The sequence below is a fragment of the Balaenoptera physalus genome (genome assembly GCF_965194825.1).
Source record: "Balaenoptera physalus genome assembly, chromosome: 5".
Taxonomy (NCBI): Eukaryota; Metazoa; Chordata; class Mammalia; order Artiodactyla; family Balaenopteridae; genus Balaenoptera; species Balaenoptera physalus.
Window position 1 is genome coordinate 55,708,084 of NC_138884.1, and position 23,562 is coordinate 55,731,645.

A 23,562-nucleotide genomic window follows, 5' to 3' on the forward strand; every position below is an offset into this window, starting at 1 on the left:
CTGTTAGTCTACTGAAACTCTTAAGGTTCTAGAAGAGGTCTTTTGCCCATCGGTGTAATTTAAACCCCTATCAAGTAGATCAAATATTAGATACCTTATTGGTTTGTGAGTGAAACGGGTGCTAAAGATGACTCAATATTACAATAAAGTCAAATCTGGGAGGAAATCTTTCTAAACTATATTCTATACTTTATTGATTTCTTTATAAACTTTATTAAAGACATTTCACCTTTTTTTGAACCCCATTACTATGACTATCAATTATTAAGGGAAAACCAGACATTTTTCCATCTCTTTCCATGCTGTCATACATCACTTCTGCTGTTGATGTGTTTGCCCACAAAGCCCCTTCTATTTGGTTTTTTTAATTGCCAGCTGAGAAACCTGACAGTTTAGATGTAATTTTTAAATGCTGGTTATACAGCAATAACCTCAGGAGTCAGAGCCCAAAGACTTATACAGAAGGTGAGAAAAGCAGAGGTGACACTGATGGAGTGCCCAGACACTTAAAAGACATTATTTAATCTTCTTGACAACCCTATGAAGTAAGCATCATTATACCCAGTCTATAAATGAGTAAGTGAAACAGCAGTTAAGTGACTTTACAGAGTTAAACCTAGTTAAATGGCTTGGCCAGGTATCAGAATTCACGTTTTCTGGTGCTATGTGCCAATTTAAGTACACTGTCCTTGTGACAGTGATTTCAATAGCTCGGGGACCATCTAGGCAGTTTCCCAAATGGCTGAGTTGCTCCAAGTCTGACCTTCAGATAAAGTTCCTCCTGCACTGTCATTTGGAATTTAACATCTTTCCATATCTAATGCTGCAATGAAGTCTGAACTCTCTTTGGCATACACATGTGTATACAAACACATACACAAATTACACATGTAATCAGACCTTAAAGTTTGAAAGCAAATAGCTGGTTAATAGTTTTACATGCTAAATCCAATTTTTATGAAGTTAGGTATACATGAATATTTGTATGCCACTCTTGCCTATGCAAAGTAACTAACACTTGGGTGTCACTACAAATTCTAGGGAGCTTAGAATAACATTTTTATAAGGCACAAAAAAATGTGAATACTTTACCCATTCCATACATTGATTTATTTTTTAAAAACAGTGGGGAGGGGAGTGTTCACCCAAAGAGTAGAAAAATCTGATCTAGCAAACCTTAGTTACTATCCTGGTCACAGTACAGTAAAATGAATATTTTAATTTTCCCTTTTGCTTTAAAAATAATTCTGTAAATTACAATGATTGGTTACCCCCTGTATCCCCCTACCATCTCCCTAAAGGAAAGAGGTATTTTACTTCCTTTTTTAAAAACCTTGCTTTTGGGACCACTCAACATAAATTGTAGGAAAAATGCCAAACAAAAATATTGTAGTTTAAAACAAATTTTTTTAATAAAAAAATGTAAGATTGGTTTTACCAAAGTCAACAAACCTTTATTAAAGGCTCAGAACTCATTTTTATATCTGCATTTAATCAATTTAATTTTTCATAATCATATAACCAATATGTAAAATACCAATTTAAACTCCAAACAACTATTCTTACATGAATTCAGGGCATTTATAAACTTTATATAAAATATATACCAATTTGGAACAAAGTACTTCATCTAATAAATGTTCTCATAAGGTCAGTTACCTAAAATAAAATAGAAACTAGGAACTATAACTAGGGACTATCAAGACCCTCTTTTCACATGCAAAATGGGGAAACACACTGGGCACACACATGCACACACACACCCACAAGACTCAGAAACCTGACAATTATCCACAGACTCCAGGAGTGAGCTTTTTGCTACTGTTTTGCAACCTCCCCAAAATACTCCATACATACCTTTTCCAAAAAATAACTTCTAAAATATGTATAGCGAGACTTGACATATATATTAGGTAGTTTAAGAAAAGGCAATGACTGCAAGTAAAAACATTGAGATATCTGATTTAAAATGGAAAAGAATTTATTTCACTTTTGCCATACCAGGACAACAAGGCAGCCCGTTTATGTCACCACTCATTAAAAGGACATTACAAAACATTAACATAATGTAGTAGCCCATGTTTTCTTTCAGGCACTTTCAAAGGGCATCTCAGACCCACAATATCTTCTACTGAGTGTGCAAGAAAACAGAGCTGCAAAATGATTAGTAAGACAAGATACTAATCTCTCCCTTTTTATCTGAACATTAATTTTCCATTTTTTGGAGATTTCTGAATTAACATTCAAAGATATGCGTATTTAAGTGCTGGGAATCAGCATATTATCAGCAATCTTGGGTTTAATAGCTACTGTCAAGCAATTGATTTCTAAAGCACACAATATAGTTTGATAGTATGTGTAAAAGAAGATGGCCTGAATTTTGCCCTCAAATGCGCAAAAAGAATTTTCTCTTTACCATCCCAAAACAGTCTTTGGCCTTGCTGAATAATTATAGAGCTGTTATTTTACTGTGAAGCAAAATAAGCCTTCAAGTGTCCCTTACTTGATCTTAGAAGGTCAAATTCTCTGTCCAACAGTTCCTCTTCTGTTAACTTGGAGAAATTATCCTCTCCAAAAGGATTCCACCCTGACATATCAGGTGGGTTACTGATGTTCTTCTGATTTGTAATATTTGCAACTGCCTCTTTATCAGCAACTGACCTAGAGTAAAAATTAAGAGAGGAAAAAAATACATTATAGTTGAAAATTTTAAAGTTTCCTAGTTCATACTTTATAAATACTTGGAAAAGCAGATCATTTTATTATGATGGAGGTGGCAGTAAGGGCATGGATTGGAAGGGAGACCACATGGGATTTGAATCACCTCCACAAAGGTCACTAGCTGTGGACCCTTGGGCAAGTCCCTTAACTTCTCTAGGTCTCAACTTCCTTATCTGTGAAACAAGAGTAGCAGTATTTACCTCATAGGGTTACTGAGAAGATTAAATGATTTAATACATGTAAAGCAGAGAGAACATAATAATAAATAAATAAGCACTCATTAAATATTAACTATTGGGACTTCCCTGGTGGCGCAGTGGTTGAGAGTCTGCCTGCCAGTGCAGGGGACACGGGTTCGAGCCCTGGTCTGGGAGGATCCCACATGCCGCGGAGCAACTGGGCCCGTGAGCCACAATTACTGAGCCTGCGCGTCTGGAGCCTGTGCTCCTCAACAAGAGAGGCCGCGATAGTGAGAGGCCCGTGCATCGCGGTGAGGAGTGGCCCCCGCTTGCCACAACTAGAGAAAGCCCTCGCACAGAAACGAAGACCCAACACAGCCATAAATAAATAAATAAACAAATACTTTAAAAAAAAAAAAAAACCAAATAGTCATTAAAAAAAAAGTATGTTAAAAAAAGTAAATAAATAAATAAATAAATATTAACTATTATTTATCATAGTGAATAAACCTTAAAGGGAAAATCAGTTGCCATATCAAACAGCATCACTCTAAAACCACTACTGAATAAGGTGATTTTATGTCCTGGTTATGCTGAGAAACACAATAATTTTCCTTTTGACAAAGACATTCTCTACATAGCTACCAACAAAAGGTGGGCTGCTAGAATTGCTTTAGGAATTGCCTAAAACTAGAGGAGGGTTATTTTCTATATAATAAATTATTCATGGTGTTTAAAATATCTATAGTCTGGAGCCTAGGACTACTGGTTCTATGAAAGTTATCCAATAGGCCTCTTGGCTTTTAATAGAAGATGAGAGTTTAAAGCCTTCTTAACCTAAGAATACCTGGGTACCTCTCCCTCAACCCAGCCTGGAAATACAGCATAGGCACTGGGCAGTATAACAAAGTTGTCAAGTTCATTTAATAATTCAGATTCAGATCTTCTAACACTGGTAATGGAGGGAGAATCTCTATGTGCTTCTAAAGAAGTATCTCAATTTTGCAAGCCTTGACTCATCCCCTTAAATTCACCTTCCCCTTGGGAGCTCACTTCTACTGCCACCACACAGATCTTGAAAGGGAAGAAAGGGCAAAAGTTGCCCATTTAATCCCCTAGCCCAAGCCCCTTCAGTATAGTTGAGCCAAGAATGGAATGTTTAAACACTTACTGAAAGCTAGAATTGGCCAACTAGTAGATAGTCTTTCTAGTAAATATAACTTAGGTATCTTAATAATAAATGTAATTCAGTTTAGAACTCACTCTAGGAATGCACCAACTGCCAAAGTCTAAGCCTGCCTCCGTATGAAGGAATCCCATCTCTAATTCCAAAACTACCTTTAAGGACTTTTGGAGTTCTAGAAACACAGATAAGAGAGGTTAAAACTCAAAGAGAAATGGGCATTCCCCTCCTGCCTGTCAATGATCCTTTTACAACCTTAGGATTCCCTATCTAAATCATCTTCCTCCTGTTCCTGGAATGAATTTATGGATTCTTCTTCATAGACTGTAACTCAATGGGGGGTGTCACCTTAACCTACACTTCAAACACGTGTTAAAATATGTCTGCAAGTTCTTTGACACTCCTCCCTTCAAAGGGTGGAACCGAATTCCCCTGCCCTTGAATGTGGGCTAGATCTAGTGACTCAATTCTAACAAATGAAATATGGTGGAAGTGCCAACGTGTGACTTCTGAGACTAGATCATAAAAGGCATCAAAGGTTCCTCCTTGCCCTCTCTTTTGGACCACGTGTTCTTGAAGAAACCAGAATAAACAATTCCTTGTTCAAAACAGTCTTTGATTTTGCCAAAGAGAATACTCAAGCAGCCTTTTGGAGACATCCATGTGACAAAAAACTGAGGCCTCCTGCCCAAAGCCCTGTGAGTGACCTTATAAACAGATCCACCAGTACCAGGCAAGCCTTCAGTGGACTGCAGCCCCAGCCAACATCTTAACTGTAACCTCATGAGAGACCTTTCCCTGGTCATAACCATACAGGTAAGCTACTCCTAAATTCCTGATCCAATGAAAAGTGTGTGAGATAATAAATGTTTATCATCGTTTTAAACTACTAAGTTTGTCAGACAAAGAATGTCTTAACATATGAGCTAATAATTTTCTTAGCCTTAAATGCTGCTGGATGTTGCTAAGCCTTATTTGCAAATAGCAGTTAGCAGAATCAACTGCTGGAAATGGAAAGAAGGATGGAGACGCAAAGGGGTCAGGAGAGAGGACTAGTAAGAGAAAAAAAGGGAACTCTAAGATGGGCTCTAAATTAATTCAGGAGCCACTTAGTGACTCCACTCCATGATAACACCCACTCCCACAATAACTTCCTTTGTATTCAATGGAAAAATACTTGCCTATTGGCACTATAAGAGGAGTCCATTATGGTTCCAACCTGAGCTGGAAGTGATGAAGTGTAGGACACTAAGGCCGGTGAGAACTCTTGAGGGGAAGTGAGATACTCTGGTGATGCCTGTTGTCGAGACTGCTGATGTTGAGCTAGCATTTGCTGCTGCAAGAAAGCCTGCTGATACTGCTGCATCTGCAACAAAAAATGCCGTTATGCAGAACAACGCTCAAGGTCACTAAAGCACTGTCAGCGTTGCACCTATTTACTACGCTCCTTCCTTTTCACACTGGCAACAAAATCAGAAACCTGAAAAACAATTTTTATCTGAAGGAGTGGCTCACTACTAGAAAACTACAAGATGAAATAAATCTATTTAAGAAGTTGATTAACTGGACTTACTGTGGTGATCATTTTGCAATATATGCAAATATCGAATTATTACGTTATCTCAGGTAGACAGTTTCAGGTAAAAGAATATAATCTTATGTCAATTATATCTCAATTTAAAAAAAAAAAAAGGAACTGGAAAGTTAGGGTCACCCGGCAGGATTCAAAAATTCTCCTTTAAAGAGTTTAAGAAAAAATGATATGGTAGTTTAAAGTCACTTGGTATAGCGGTTGCTGAAAAAACAGGTCAAACTATTCTCTGAAGCAAATGCAATTTTCCTTTGGGTTTCTTTTCTTTTCTTCAACAGACATTTGCCAAATGAGAAAGACATATGACAAGAGATCCTGGGTAACCAATCATCTCCTTATATATTATCAGATAAGATGTGCCAGATCCACATTCAGCCCAATGTAAAGCTGCTTGAGAATACATACCTGGCTTTGATAAAGTACATGTTAATAAACTAACTTGAGTTGATTCTGAATTATTAAATTCTGAATAATACTATTCGTACTGTGAATTCCAACACTGGAATGTATACTCAGAGAGAAATCTCTAGAAATTACATAACGCTTACCATTGTAGGATACTGTGATGTGGAAGGTTGCGGCTGATATACTGAATGCATTAAAAACTGTTGTTGAAGTATCTGCTGCTGTTGCACTGCATGTTGATACTACAATTGGAAAAACAAACTCATCAGTATTACTCATGCCTTTTTTGTGCGAGAGCCTTTTTTTTTTAGGTATTGATCTTACCATAACAATGACTTGGGTACTCAATAGTCCAAACACTAATGTAAGATACCTATGGTCAGTAAGTGACTATAACTTAAATCAGCTTATTGAGATTGGTTTCAAAATTATTTATGAAACATAATAGATTCAACTAAAACCATCTCCAGCACAGTTTAAGGATGTCTGGAAGAAACCTAAACCGAAACACGTTTACCAGCTGATGAAGACGCCTGAAGTGACTTGTGTCCAGGAACCATTACAGTAAATTCCCATGCTCCTCTGTCCCCCCTTCAATGATATCTTCTGGCCATCCAATGGCACCCCTATTTAACTATCCTCCACTCTGGGTCTATCAGTCAAGACCAGAGGACGGGGTATACCCATGAGAAGTAGCATGCATATAATTGGCTCAAAAATAGTTCAGGAAATGATGGAAGGACAAGGATGATAGTCATTAAATTTAAAATAGTTTAGTGAAACTACAGATGTGCAGGTTCTGATGAGGCAAAGGACAGACTAGAACTTAACGGTCATCTTTTTCTATGTCCCTTCCAACTCTAAATGCCAACCCTACACACATACACATACACACACACACACCCCCAACACAGGCAAAAAAAGAATAAGAACAAAAACCCAAGACAATATTACTTCTGAAAGTCTAATATCACCTTTCCAACAATAACATTATTAGTCTATACATATGAACTCAAAATGTAACCTGAAAAAGATAATATTCATCATAAATTGCAGTACTTATTTGCAATGCCAAATGACTGGGTGAACATCCTTTGCTTCATAAAGCCACGATACAACTTATTACAACAGGAGTACTCTTGAGTATCTCACAGAATGCAAATAAAACATATATTCTTTCTTTTTTAATTTTTTATATATTTATTTTTATTTTTGGCTGCGTTGGGTCTTCACTGCTGCGCGCGGGCTTTCTCTAGCTGCGTCGAGCGGGGGCTACTCTTCGTTGTGGTGCTCAGGCTTCTCATTGCGGTGGCTTCTCTTGTTGCGGAGCATGGGCTCTAGGCATGCAGGCTTCAGCAGTTATGGTATGTGGGCTCAGGAGTTGTGGCGCACGGGCTCCAGAGCGCAGGCTCAGTAGCTGTGACGCACGGGCTTAGTTGCTCCACGGCATGTGGGATCTTCCCGGACCAGGGCTCAAACCCGTGTCCCCTGCATTGGCATGCTGACTTTTAACCACTGCACCACTACAGAAGTCCAAACTACATATTCTTTTAATAATCAGGAAACTGAGCAAAATGTTTACTTCCATCTACAGTTCAAAGCACCCATGATACAAAAGGGGATTCACTGCGATTCAAGAGCGGCATGAATTCCACGACAGCACTTCTGTATCTCAAGTAACGCAAGCATCACCTGCTGCACATAAGCATCCTGAAGTAGCTGCTGCTGCTGAGGATGGCGATGCTGCAGATGCAGCTGCTGCAACCTCCAGTCCCCCTGCTGTAGCTGCTGAAGTACTCGATGCTGCTGTGGAGGCTGCTGAGCGGGCCCCTGACCCAGTAAGAGCTCAGGGCCACTTCCAGGTCTCAGCGCTCCTAAAAGAGGTTTCCAAAAACTTACATTAACATACTCATGACTTCAATAAAATGGCTGCATTTCAAAACACGCACTCCAATCATCATTAACTAAGGCATTCATATCCTTATCTTACAGAAACTTCCGTATGCGTAGAGTCTAAAGGGATTATTTACTATAATAAAAGTACCCATGAAAGTTAATTTTGTCAGTTACAACTCGTGAACAAGTCAACATCCTAGAGACACTTAATCTGTCACGCTTCATCTCTCCGTGAACACACCAACCATGACAATTTGAAATGTTCCACATTTCTCAACTGTATCATGCACCATCATGAGTCTGCATCTTTGCTGACATGATTCTCTGTCTAGAATGCCACTTTCCACCCACTGCAACTCTTCTTACCTTTAAAGTTTATCTCAAATCTCTCTTCCTTCTTCCTTCCTTTAGTGCTTCCACTCAGTTTATAACATTTCTTTTTGCCTTGCACATATTAATTGTTTACATGGTTATTTCCTAACTGAAGGATGGGGTGAAGACTTATTTATTATTTCTTTTAGTGCCCCAAAGAACTTTTTACGTAACAGATGTTCAATAAATGCTGCTCTAGTGAATCTACTAACACTGTCTCCTAAATGGGCATTTTATTATAAGCTTTATAAATTTTACCATAGGAAAATCCTATGAATAAACTTCTGAAATAACCAAGAAAGGATGAGACAGACAACTTCAAAAAGAGGAAATGCAATATACTATAATTTCTATATTCTCTTCCAACAAGTTACCATAAATTCAATTATGACTCTTTAACCCTAAGGGGAGAAAAGGAGGGAGAGTGCAAGAAGAGAGAGAGGAGGATTCTTTTTCATCAGTGTTAATGTCTTCAAACCTCCACAGGCCTTAAGAATATACAATGGAGAAAAGACAGCCGCTTCAATAAGTGGTGCTGGGAAAACTGGACAGCTACATGTAAAAGAATGAAATTAGAACACTCCCTAACACCATACACAAAAATAAACTCAAAATGGATTAAAGATCTAAATGTAAGGCCAGACACTATAAAACTCTTAGAGGAAAACATAGGCAGAACACTCTATGACATAAATCACAGCAAGATCCTTTTTGACCCACCTTCTAGAGAAATGGAAATAAAAACACAAATAAACAAATGGGACCTAATGAAACTTAAAAGCTTTTGCACAGCAAAAGAAACCATAAACAAGAAGAAAAGACAACCCTCAGAATGGGAGAAAATATTTGCAAATGAAGCAACTGACAAAGGATTAATCTCCAAAATTTACAAGCAGATCATGCAGCTCAGTATCAAAAAAACGAACAACCCAACCCAAAAACGGGCAGAAGACCTAAACAGACATTTCTCCAAAGATGTACAGATTGCCAACAAACACACGAAAGAATGCTCAACATCATTAATCATTAGAGAAATGCAAATCAAAACTACAATGCGATATCATCTCACACGGGTCAAAATGGCCATCATCATAGCACAGGGAGATCAGCTTGGTAGTTTGTGACCACCTAGAGGGGTGGGATAAGGAGGGTGGGAGAGAGGGAGACGCAAGAGGGAAGAGATATGGGAACATATGTGTATGTATAACTGATTTACTTTGTTATAAAGCAGAAACTAACACACCACTGTAAAGCAATTATACTCCAATAAAGATGTTAAAAAAAAAAAATCTACAAACAGTAAATGCTGGAGAGGGTGTGGAGAAAAGGGAACCCTCATACACTGCTGGTAGGAATGTAAATTGATAGAGCCACTATGGAGAACAGTATGGAGGGGTTCCTTAAAAATCTAAAAACAGAACTACCATACGACCCAGCAATCCCACTACTGGGCATATACCCTGAGGAAACCATAATTCAAAAAGAGTCGTGTACCACAATGTTCATTGCAGCTCTATTTACAATAGCCAGGACATGGAGGCAATCTAAGTGTCCATCTACAGATGAATGGATAAAGAAGATGTGGCACATATATACAATGGAATATTACTCAGCCATAAAAAGAAACGAAATTGAGTTATTTGTAGTGAGGTGGATGGACCTAGAGTCTGTCATACAGAGTGAAGTAAGTCAGAAAGAGAAGAACAAATACCGTATGCCAACACATATATATGGAATCTAAAAAAAAAAAAAAAAATGGTCATGAAGAACCTAGGGGCAAGATGGGAATAAAGACACAGACCTACTAGAGAATGGACTAGAGGACACAGGGAGGGGGAAGGGTAAGCTGGGACAAAGTGAGAGAGTGGTAGTGTATATATGGACATATATACACTACCAAATGTGAAATAGAGAGCTAGTGGGAAGCAGCCGCACAGGGAGATCAGCTCGGTGGTTTGTGACCACCTAGAGGGGTGGAATAGGGAGGGTGGGAGGGAGGGAGACACAAGAGGGAGGAGATATGGGGATATATGTATATGTATAACTGATTCACTTTGTTATAAAGCAGAAACTAACACACTATTGTAAAGCAATTATACTCCAATAAAAATGTTTAAAAAAAAAAACAACTCCACAGGCCTTAAATTCAACACCTCTACGAAAATCATTTTATAACTATTTCTAATTCTTCCAATTACAAAAAAATGGCATGTTCATTTTAATTATTCTTGAAAATGTTTATAAAAATACAGGAAGAAAATTAAAACCATAATTCCGCCACACAGACATAACCACGATTAGCCTTTTAAGTGTATTTATTTCCAGTTGGAAGAGTATTAAAAAGTTCAGCTCCTCAGCTATACATTCATCTTTTAAGGCCCTGATGTCTAACTGGAGAACACTTTCAGCTGCAGGTGAAGCCCAAGCACAAGCCAATGAGCATCATGCAATAACTCATGGAACTCCCCTCTCACCTCACAAACTGTGACTTCTCTTTAGTGTTCTCAAACTGAATAGAGCTCCCTGGTTCTCAAGCCAAGCCCACAGAGCACCAGAGAACTCCCAAAAACCATCACTACAATCCTACATGAAAACCATGCTTTCGAGTACATCATTAAATCCTCATACTATTATTCCCCATTTTGCAAATGATGAAATGAAGGCTCACAGAAGTTCAGTAAATTCATGAGTTAAAGACAAATGATACACTGGAAGAAAATATTTACAATATATTTGGCAAAGAATATTCAGAATACATGAAGATAAAATTCTTCAGAGCAATAAAAAGTAAATAAAAGACAAACAATCTCATGGAAAATTGCAAAAGACAATTCACAGAAGAAAACAAATGGTCAGTAAACATGAAACAGTACCGTTAATCAGGAATATTAAAATAAAATCAAAAATGTTTCACCTGTCAATAGGGAAACATTTTTAAAAAACCAATACTATTGGGCTTCCCTGGTGGAGCAGTGGTTGAGAATCTGCCTGCCAATGCAGGGGACACGGGTTCGAGCCCTGGTCTGGGAAGATCCCACATGCCGTGGAGCAACTGGGCCCGTGAGCCACAATTGCTGAGCCTGCGCGTCTGGAGCCTGTGCTCCGCAACAAGAGAGGCCGCGATAGTAAGAGGCCCGCGCACCGCGATGAAGAGTGGCCCCCCTTGCCGCAACTAGAGAAAGCCCTCGCACAGAAACGAAGACCCAACACAGCCATAAATAAATAAATAAATAAATAAATAAATAAATAAATAAATAAATAAATAAAATTTTTTAAAAAACCCAATACTATCAAGTGTTGGCAAGGACAGGGATGAAAGGACACTCACACCTTGTTGGTGCTGTAGCGTAAATTTCTGAAGTCTTCTTTGGATGGTAATTTGGCAGTATCTGAATAATTGTAAATGAGTATACTTTAATAGCTTCCTAAGAAGAATGCTAACATGGAAATCAAGTGTCCATTATAAAGATGTTTACCACAACACTATTTATAATAGCAAATATTGGAAATAACCAAAAAGGTTTTATAAACTATGGTACAGTCATATGATGGAATATCACATACCTATTAAAAACTACATGGTAGATCTATATGCACTGATATGCAAAGCTCTCCAAAGTATATTAAGTTTAAAAAAAAATCAAGTTGTAGAGAACTATGTATAGTATGAATCCATTTGTGTTTAACCCAACGTGAATTATTTATATCTGTGTATATGCATGCAAGAACATAAAAAAGGACTAGGAGGATGTATACCAAACTGCTGCTAGTTTACTCTGGAAAGAAAAAGAATGGGGACTTCTACATTGTTCTGAATGCTAGTGTATTGTATGAATATATTTTTAAAATTTATTCATGTGTTATTTTTTTTTAACATCTTTATTGGAGTATAATTGCTTTACAATGGTATGTTAGTTTCTGCTTTATAACAAAGTGAATCAGCTATACATATACTTATATCCCCATATCTCCTCCCTCTTGTGTCTCCCTCCCTCCCACTCTCCGTATCCCACCCCTCTAGGTGGTCACAAAGCACTGAGCTGATCTCCCTGTGCTATGCGGCTGCTTCCCACTAGCTATCTATTTTACGTTTGGTAGTGTATATATGTCCTTGCCACTCTCTCACTTTGTCCCAGCTTACCCTTCCCCCTCCCCGTGTCCTCAAGTCCATTCTGTAGTAGGTCTGCGTCTTTATTCCCGTCTTGCCCCTAGGTTCTTCATGACCTTTTTTTTTTTTTTTTTTACATTCCATACTTTTTATATAAGATTTAGTGAGAAAAGCACTGTTAAGAGATGTACATATGGGGGGAAAAACAGTATTTTTTTTCAACTTAAGCTAGAAGTATGTAAGAAAGAGAAATGGTGCCCCTGACATGGGGGGTAGGCCTGACACACTTAGGTCTAGGTGTTCTCATGATAAACATAAACAATTTTACAGAACGCTGGCATCAGACAAAGCCATCCTATGACCATGATGGACCAGGACAAGACTACTCCATTCTCATGTCTCGACACTGACAAAATCAGGAACACTGTCCAAACCAGAAAAATGACCAAACCTCTCTCAATCCTGGCCAACATGACTAAATGCTGCCTCATTTTCAAATGAGGCTTTTGCTTCCCTCCTTCTAGATGATGATAATGATATTATAGCCCCACCTCCCCAAAATTACCTAAAACAAGCCCAAATCCCTTAATACCTCTTTTCAGACACCTTCTTACTGAGATACTCCCACAGATTTCCAGGGTACCTGAGTAATAAACCAAATTTATTCAAATATAAGTGTGTTCCTAGTGGTCTTTGGCTGAAGGGCCAAAATATGTGATAGGGAAGACTAATAGCGGGACTTCCCTGGAGGTCCAGTGGTTAAGACTCCACACTTCCACTGCAGGGGGCACAGGTTCAATCCCTGGTCAGGGAACTAAGATCCCTCATGCCGCATGTCACGGCCAAAAAAAAGAAAAGAAGAATAAAATTAAATAAATAAATAAATACAGCTTTATTTTAAAAAAAGAAAAAAAAAAGAATAACATCTCCAACCCAACCCAAAAGGTAGAAAAAGGAAAACTAACACTGAATGCTTACTATGAAACAGAATTTTCCTAGATACCATACACCTTGTTATTTACTCTTTATAATAGACAGAATGGTTGTTTTCCCATTTTACAGAAGAGAACAGTGAGGCTAAGAAATGGTAAAATGGGAATTGGACATAAAAGACTTCAAATTCCCCTTTTGTTCCCTTTTCCCTTTCCCTATTCCTCCATCAGGTAGGCCTGATCACCACAGGCATATGTTACATCAGATAACATAAACGTCTTCCCTGAGCATATACTTTACATAATAGTAGTAACAATAGTTAATAGTGAACATTTCTTAAGGACATATTATGTGGCAGGCATTATAGTACACAGTCATTTAATCTTCACAACAGTCCCGTAAGATAGGTACTAGTATTTTCATAACACATATTACTAAAAAATAGGAGAAACAGGACTCAAATCCAGGTTCTTAAGACTCAACATGTAGGCTTTTAACAATTAGAGTATCCTAATTTAAAACATACTAGTTGAAAACACTTTAACATTAAAGCTTTGTAAGGCTAGAGTTTCAAGTTCCTCCTTTCCAATACAATATAGAATTTTCTATACTCTTGAACTTTAGTATCAACCTCGAACCCTACTAGTTGATGACTCTAGAAATAAGCAGATTGTGAGCTTTTCATACCATACTTCTATACTGCCAGTACCTTACCTTTGCTGACAACATTAGGAAAACAATTAGGTGGGTTTATTAGACATTAGTAGCTTTATGTTTCTTAAAGCACTATGTGACACATCTGCTTCACAATAGTAAGTCTGCCAATAATTTACATTTCTAGGAAACCAAGCCATAAAAGGTTTATGTAAATTAACTAAAAAGGGGACGAGGTTGGCAGAGCTGTATCACCTTTTGGTCTGTGGTTACTGAATTCACCAGGAGCTGGGACTTTAACAGGTATTGCTGAACTTTGAATGGTCAGCACACTAGGAGTGGCAGTAGTAGAATTCGCCTTTGGTCTCTGTCTTGGTGCAATTGAGGTTTCTGTTGGTCCAATGGTATCTGTTATTCTACAACAGAAGAACACATGTCATTCCAAATACTGGGATCACTTCTAACTTACTATTTGTTCTATAAAGGATCTATTTCAACAGATGCATATTTATTATTATTGATAATCATGTTAGTCCTCTTGGCTTCTTCCTAAGTCTCATTTTCAAGTACTAAATGTTTAATGAAGATAAGAAAGTAAATAAAATAAACCTAACCAATTTCCTCAAGCCAGATTGCTACCACTTACAGTCTGCCACCGGAGCTGGCAGAAAAAGAGTATAGAATTGCTCTTAAGGAGATGAAATAAAGGAAGCAAACAGAAGTCTTCCCAATAAGGTTTTAGACAAAACTGAGAGCCAACTCTCTAAACCAGTCAGAGAAATAAAAATAAGAAATAACAACAGTCTCCTTTAGCTTGGACTCCTGGCCTAAAAAAAAAAAAAAAAAAAAAGAATAGGCCCTAAGGCATGTAAAACAAAAGAAGCCAAAACTTTTAACTGGTGGAACTATCAGCTCACATTCAGCATCTTGAATCTTTAACTTTGCTTTACTTAAAACACTGAATGGAAATTATATAAAAGTTTTCCCACTAGGACTTAGTTTAGGCCACAAATGTTGAGTGGTCAAGTGGAAAGCAGTTTTGAAAGCAAGAGACACTAAATATAATTCAAGGAGACACAGACATTTGCTCTTCTCTTTCAAAAATGGCCAGGAAAAATCTTTAACTTACATATTTATCAACTCTGCTTTCTATAAATTCAGAACAAAAACTCGAATATTTTTTAACAGGGTCTATGTTCACTTTTCAAAAGGATTGCAATAAAATTTCTTTATCAAGTTCCCTTAGCACATTTTCAAAATGATCTGACGCTTAAAAGTTTTGCATACATATGATTTATCAAGTACACATCTGCGGCATTTAGAGAAAGTCCTGTCTATTGTAACTGCACAGAACTCTACAGTTCTTTCCTCTATCTGGAGATACCACAAGAGGGAGCCCTCTCAACAACTATCTTTCTCAGAAAGAAAGCATGTGAAATTGAATCAAAAGATTTTGGAAAATCATAGAAATGCATTGTATGTGTGCTGTTTTCTAAAAATAACATTTATGTTTTAGACGGGATGGGGATGGTACAAGTCATATGAAAATAGAACTAAAAGGTTATAAAAAGATCATGTATACATGTAACCAATTATATCTCATTTAATCTAATTATTTATTGAGTTCAAATTATGGATATGGCACTAAAACCAATGCTGTACTCCCTAAACTCAAGTAATTTGGGGGAAATATTGTATACAATCTTTCTATTTGTCTACCCATTCTTCATTAAGTGGGTAGTATATAGGCCAGACCTCACCCTGCCTTGTTCCTGTTCTAAATAGCTCCGTAAAGGATTCACAACACACATGAGCAGGGCAAACCTCTAAAAAGCATATTAAAAGTTCTGCAGACTTTGTTTAGTCTAGTGTTTCCTAACTTATTTCACTAATGTACCAATATCTATTATACAATTACTGATATCCAGCTAATAGGGCTCAGTACCCTGTCTTCAAAGAATTTACAGTCTACCTAGAAAGATATGGCACATGTTCATGAAAATATAATGAAATGTAAGACAGAAAAAGTAACCAGCACTAAGCTAGTACTGTCAAGAGTTTCATGGAGGAGTAATTTTACCTTTAACCTAACTTGGCTAGAGAAAGCTCAGGTGAGAACTGGAGGTTAAACATAAATGATTTCATCAGACAGTAAAAGAAAGTAAGCAGTCTATGAAGAAATGGGAGGAGAATGCCTGGACAGATTCGGCAAAGTGAAAATACAAACTTAACTAAAATGAAAGAATGAGTAATTACTGATATCAACACTGCTACGCAGCTTCCTTTGCACTATTGTAGCAGACACAGAGCTGGTTCTTTGCTTCCTTTCTTTTCTTTTCCGCTGACTAGCCTGAACAATCTTCCTAAAATACAAACACTCTCTTCTCTTAAAATCCTTCAGTGTTTCCTTCTGCCAGGACAGTGATTCTCAACCCTTCCATCTTTAAGATATAAATCGCATAAGCTTCACATGTGTAACAGTCCCAAGAGCAGATGCAAGTTTTGGGCAGGTGGATGGGGGCTTTTAAGAAGTGAAACAAAAAGTGCCACGGATTGAAGGCAGGGCAGGCAGATAATATTCATAAAAGCTTTAAAATATGTTAATAATGATACTGGCTATTTAAAGATTCCCCCTCCTCCTCCCCTCTCTGGAAATATGCCTTTTACATGGAAAAAAAAAAAAAAAAGATTTTCAACTTTTTAACATTTAGAATTTTTCAACTTCTTTACTGATACTATCAATTAAAAGTAAACTTATATTATTGACCAATAAGCACCAATGAACCCTATATTTTTAATATACATAATGTATAGATTTAACATACTATGAAGAGCACTGTGAATTTTAGTTAACTATTTCATTAACTATTTCATTTCCTTATAATTGTATAGCTGTAACTTGCTTCATGGTGAAAAGATATTCAGAGCATTACTGTTCAGTTGACTCGTGCTTTTTTAAAAATTTGTATCTACTTTCTTAAAGATTTAATCATTAACAAAATAATTATTTTAAAATACAAGTAACAATAAAATTCAACTGACAAGCCCTACAATAATTCATAATGACCACCCAACTACAACAGCAGTTGCTAACTACAGCTATGTCATGGGTAAGACAGTCAGTCATGCTGGATTCCTGCAAGTTAGATGTCACCTTACTCCTTCGGCTCTTACTCAAAAGAGTATTTTAAATTTAAGTGAATGAAGATAATGTTTTTAGAGTGATGCCGTATTTTTTTTAAAAAACTAAGTCATTCTCAAGTGATATTTCAATAATTTACAAATAACAGATTATTTATAACACACCTGACAACCAAGTTCCAAATAGTAGAACTGACTGCAAAGTTGAAAATTCACTGGCCTAAAGGCCAAAATCCAAATTCCTCAGCATGACATATAAACAAAGTTGCTCATGACTGATACTTACCTACCCCTCCTCAGCTTCATTTCCCACCACTCCTGTATATGTGCCCTTGTTATGCCCCAGCCTCGTAGTTTCACAAAGGCTGTCCTCACCGGCAATGTTTGCCTGCTATGGTTTCACTGCCCATCATTCCAAGTGACTAGACTATTCATCCTTCAAGAAAGAGCCCAGCAACTCCCACCGGATTCTTCCTGTGCTCCTGTCTTCTTTCCCTTCCTCCACCCTCAGAGCTGCCTGATACCTATCAAGGTGTGACTGTTCACCCGTCTATCTTCATTTGGATCAGAACTCCTTGGAAATAAACACTGCTGCTTTTTCTTTGTGGACTCAGTATCTGTATCTTGCACGTAACAAGTGCGTGACAAATATTTTTTATGTATTTTATGTCAAATAAAATACTTTGCATAAGTAAAATATAATACAAAAAACTGTGACCAAGAAATCTCCCCAAATGTAATATTATGCCTGCCTGATAATCTAAAATACAGTCCTGCTTATTAACTTTTAAACTCAAAAAAAAAAAGCATGAGAAAAAAAAAAAATCAGTCATTAATTCAATCATTAGTCAGATTTAGGTCTTAACCTATGTAATTCGTATCAAACATTAATGTAGTAAAGAACTATAAAAATTATTTAAAACATTATATTTCTTTATCAGTCTTAAAAGTATTACCATTATAACCACTCATTATAAATTATACATACCTATTTTTTCTTTCAGTAAATTAAAAAAAAGTCATACTAGCTATTAAGTAAAACATAAAATCTCCTAAATTAGTTGCCATGTGATGAAATGACAACTCCCCCCTGTAAAAGGACCCAGTGTAACATCACCAGTTACACAATCACTTCGTGATTGCTGAGAGGGAGCAGTTCAAGCGCAACTGCTGTCAAACCCTGTTATATCATATAAAAAAGCTTATTCTGTACTTGCAATAAGGAAAAAGACATTTTTTGTGGGTGAAGATGATATTTAATGAATGACACTTGCTAGGATTAAAAACAAGAACTGTCCTCTTTTTTTTTAAATGCCTTTTCAAATTTCAGCATAGTTTTGCCTACCTGGCTTTTATTTGGCTTTTCCTAGAAGCTGCTTCACTAGCAGTCATCGGTTCAGGAAGAGCTGAAGGAATAGGAGAATTCTTGGAAGAAAAAATAAAACTTTTCATTTTAGTTTTCATTTCAATTGCAGAAAGCTTTACTTAAACACTACAGATACATTCTTAAATTTTAAAAGTATTGTCTGTGAGACAATCTCTTCACCTCAGATATCTATAAATTGTTCACATATATTTGCAAGTATCAGTGCATGTTATACAAATGTCACTTTCAAATTTGTGTTCCACAGAAACCCTTGGAAAATAAACAGAACAACATCATTATATCCACTTTACAAATGGGTAAATCTTGGGTATAAAGGATTATATTACACTTGTAAATCAATGACTATTTCATACTCTTTGGAAGAAGAAGCAAAACACCAAGCACATGAATACAGTGTTGTTTTACATACTGCAGGTAATTTTCATGACACTGCTTGTCAAGTCTAGAAAACAAGAGCAGAGGCTTCACTCATTTGTTTATCCTCTATAATGTCTGGCTTATAGTAAGTACTCAATAAATGTTTGCTGAGTGAAAAGCCAAAAATCCAGGCAAATGTCAAATAAAGCTACTTTCATTACTAGAATGTCAGTAATGACTTTCAGCTTCAACCGAGAATATATTATATTGACATAGTAAGAACTTCAAGAAACAAAAAGGAAAAGGTACGAAATTCCTTCTTTTTTCTCAGTGGGGTGGATTAAGTTATACACAAAGGAAACCTATAAGAACAAGTCAGGCCAGAATGATCTTCACAATGTTGAGAACAGCTTAAAAATCACTGATGATTCTAGACTTTTATTAAAATTAGCAGACTCGCCATATACTGTTAATCTGATGTAGTTAAGTACAGTATGCAGACACCAGATACAATTCAAAGCCTTTGCATGGTGATAGCTATTACCAACTCAGCTTCCCTGCTCTAGACACTGGGTTTACATTTATTATTTCTAATCCTCATAATTACTATCCCTGTTCTACAGAAAAAGTAACAAACTATTAAGTAACTCCCCAAAATATACAAAATCAGTCACTGATAAAGACAGAACTGAACCCAGTTCTCTGCATTTACAATGCCGCCGATGCTCTTTATGCCAAAGGTAACCAAACTTTAGAGTGCTCAGTGTCTCAGTAATTTTTCATGACACCCCGGCCCCAACCTGCTCCCCAAAAATCTAACAGTCCTGTTTCTTCAACAGTTAGGCCCAAACAACTTAATAATAGTAGTTTGTGCTGTATCAGACAGAGGTCACTGCGTTTCCCTCAAATATGCAAAATATCCTGCAGTGCCCTCAAGTCCACTGTAGCTCCCCAGAGCACCACAGTACGGAGTTTGGCAACTGCAGTTTTGTATCAAAAATACTAATCACAAACATACTATGAGACCACTTGTCCTGAAACAAGTAACTCTGAATGTATATATATCCACACAGATAAAATGGATTTTAAGTTCATATCCTACTTGCAAAACTACTTACATTGATGTTGGAGACTGGACAATCCTTTTTGGCAAATTTAAATGCAAAATATGACACTTGAAATATATCAGGTCTACATTCTGGATCCGGTTCAAGCATGAACCCTGCAAGAAAAGATCAAAATGTTAAGACGTTTCATTGAACACGGAAGCAGTTAGGGGTACATTAAAAGGATAAAATAAATATATATATACATATATTATATATGTATTTCCATTCTAAGAGCAGTGATGATTCCAGCAAACTTTGTTAACATATATAGAAAACATTAGAATTGATATTTTATACATTATCCCAAACTAAAGACAAATCAGTCCTAGAACAGTTCTGTACTGAAAGTATGAACGACAAATATGAATATTTTTCTGGGACCCTAACGCAAAAGAAAAAGTGAGTTTAGTAAACACTGGGGAATTATCCAAAAAAGTTCCAGGGCTGTAGCAGGGGTCCTTATTTTCACAATTATCTAAAATACCTCTACTAATTTTTAAGTGCTCCTAAATCATTAAGAGAAGACTAAATTGTATGCATTATAATCTGTTCAACAAAGTAGTACAGGGTTGGCACTATAATTTTCCTAAAACATGCTTTTTCCCCATGCTGATGATAGCAATATTCATCATAGTTCTGTATTTCAACATGCTATCCACATCATGTTCAGAAGTATAAGCATAATTTTATGGTTCTACTATGAACAGATTTCACACCAACCCTACAGCATTGCTTGAAAGGCCTGACCTTTTTTCTAACCAAAATGACCACTACCACTTGTCAATTTCTTGAACTACTTGTTAATTTACAATTTCACAAGAAGGCTGACATTTATACTCAATTATATATCTAAAAAATCCATATTTTGTTAAAGTATTCTTCATATTCTAATGCTGCTTCATGATTAACTCTAAGTTCTTATCTTATTCAAATCATTTTTAAACCTATTTGCAATGTAAAATTTATAGCATTAATTAGATAATATTCTAAAATTTACTAATAAAATTATATACAGAGATATCAAGGTATATAAACAGCTAAATTAAAATTATAAATCAAAATGAATTAAATCTACCTTTCAAACTTAAGTAATATTTGAACAAACACTGTGTAATACATCTCCAACAGCATGATAAATTTATTTGCTAAAAACATGGTTGTTTGGCAAGTGACACTAAGCACAAATAAAAATTTATTTGGGAGATTCTGAACTCAGTTTTATTATATTCTGCATATCACTTGATTTTATATACTTAAAAAGACTAACAGATATCACTTATAAAATTGATATTTTACTATTGTATCACCATTGTTAGAAATTAACTCAGAACATTTAATTCTAATATTTATTAATGTATATTCAACTTCATTCAAATCCAGAAAAGATCTGAAAAATCTACAAGGTTTATTTCATCCTCCAACGTTATATTTTATCTTGATACCAACAGACACTACATGTTTTAAAAGTAACAACAGTACATGATATGGGGATAAATTTAAACAGACTTTTACCAATGTGGGTAGAACTGATAACATCTTATAAGCAAACAAAAGGACCTCTAACTCCCCTGGTTCATGTTTCCATGTGGGAATACATACATCTTCTGGAGGCACTTTAGTTTGTCGAACTGTACTGATACCATTTATGTGACATAAAATTAGCCTAAAAGGTCATGACTAGCATTTATTTTAGTAAAGTAGAATAGAAAATATTAGAGCGCATTACTGTAAGTATAAGCAATGTTTCAAGAAACTTGTTTTATGTATATATAAAATGTATTTTTTACCATGGATAACTGTCAAGCAGTTTGAAAACCACTGTGCTAGTGACTGCTCTCTGTTAGTATAATACATTCCTCTCCAAGGGAAAGACAGTGATTTGTCTAATTTAGACTAGAAAAAAAGAAATTAGCACCCACACATGTCCATCTCTGCTGCTCTTTCTTTCAACAGTTTATTCTCAGGACATGTATGTTCTCTACAGAACCAGGTTTTGCAAGTGGCCTACTTCTGTGGAGGAAGTCCATGGTTTTCCAACATTGTCTATGACTCTGTGAGAGTATATTTGGGGGGCTGTATATGCATTAATAGGCCCATTTGGCTTCGGAGTCCATTCTGCAATCTGCTTTGTCATTTTATCTAATGAGATCCTGTGCCCCATCTCTAATTTGGTTCTAAATTCAAAGTATGAAGAGGCTGAAACCCACAGTAGAACATGGTTACATTTTTATCTCTGAATATTTTTATATTGAAGCTTCTCAGCCATTTAAAAAGAAAAAGAAAAAATCTCAATAAGGCATTGTTAACGCACTTAATAATGTAATTTTCCAAACTCTCCAAAAGAATGGATTGCAAAATGTACTCCTATATTACTGAATGATGTAATCTGGAGTGTAGAGGTATCAGTCCTAATCCAGCTAAACACTGGAGCATATCTACCAAAAAATGACAATTTCAATTTTTAAGTAGTTGATCCAAAGCCATTTTCTCTCACAATAATTAAACCTCAAGTCTAGTGTTTTATTAACTCCTACTTCATGACAATAAAACCATATCATCTATAGAAATATGCTCCTGAGGAGAAGGGGTGGACTAAGGAATACATGTGTCTAGTTCATCCAAAAGTGAATCAAGTACTTAAGTTTTTAAAAAAAGACAGAGAAGCTAGAATACACCCTTGTTTACCCAACTTAATATGATCATGTGAGTCAGCACAAGACCATTCCCATTAAGCTTGATTCTACTGTAAATATAAAATCGACTTTTAAAAAGTAAGCCATATAGAAATGGAAGCGTACTTCTCTGCTCCTCTTACTTGTGTGACTCCTTCTATTGACACAAATATCACTAATTCAACCTAAGAACGCAAAACAGTCTCAGCACTGAAGGTAGCATATGACTAAACCACCACAGTATTTCCAACTGATGTATCAGACTACCTGATAAAAACCACTTGCCAGGGCTTCCCTGGTGGCGCAGTGGTTAAGAATCCGCCTGCCAATGCAGGGAACACAGGTTCAATCCCTGGTCTGGGAAGATCCCACATGCCGCAGAGCAACTAAGCCCGTGCACCACAACTACTGAGCCTGCGCTCTAGAGCCCGCGAGCCACAACTACTGAAGCCCACATGCCTAGAGCCCGTGCTCCGCAACAAGAGAAGCCACTGCAGTGAGAAGCCTGTGCTTCTCAAACTCAACGAGAGAGTAGCCCCCGCTCACCACAACTAGAGAAAGCCCGCAAGCAGCAACAAAGACCCAATGCAGCCAAAAATAAATAAACAATATAAATAAATTAAAAAAAAAAAACACTTGCCCAAGGCAGCTGAATTAATTATGCTTATTCTAATTTTGCAAAGGAAAGTACACCATCCCTGAATATTCCAGCAAAAAGAGAGCGAAAGGAGCAGCGGCTGCTGCAGCACAGCAGTGGCCAAGTTAACCTACGGTTACGTCGAGGACGCACACCGAAAATCCAATGAAGTAGTTTCCATTCAAGTTACATAAAATGAGGGATCCATACCGGGTCC

At 36.7% G+C, this 23,562-nt stretch overlaps 1 protein-coding gene across 2 annotated transcripts in view; it reads right to left on the bottom strand.

The window, feature by feature from the left end:
- The window catches only part of BMP2K (BMP2 inducible kinase), a 125,488-nt gene that overhangs the window by 23,517 nt on the left and 78,409 nt on the right, over positions 1-23,562 (bottom strand). For both annotated transcript variants that reach the window (XM_082463741.1, XM_082463740.1), the window contains exons 8-14: positions 20,046-20,149; positions 18,529-18,608; positions 14,298-14,458; positions 7,772-7,953; positions 6,223-6,321; positions 5,265-5,449; positions 2,504-2,661 (exon numbers count right to left, since the gene is read on the bottom strand). In XM_082463741.1, coding sequence (XP_082319867.1) covers positions 2,504-2,661; positions 5,265-5,449; positions 6,223-6,321; positions 7,772-7,953; positions 14,298-14,458; positions 18,529-18,608; positions 20,046-20,149 — 969 coding nt within the window. The remainder of the gene's footprint in view (positions 1-2,503; positions 2,662-5,264; positions 5,450-6,222; positions 6,322-7,771; positions 7,954-14,297; positions 14,459-18,528; positions 18,609-20,045; positions 20,150-23,562) is intronic.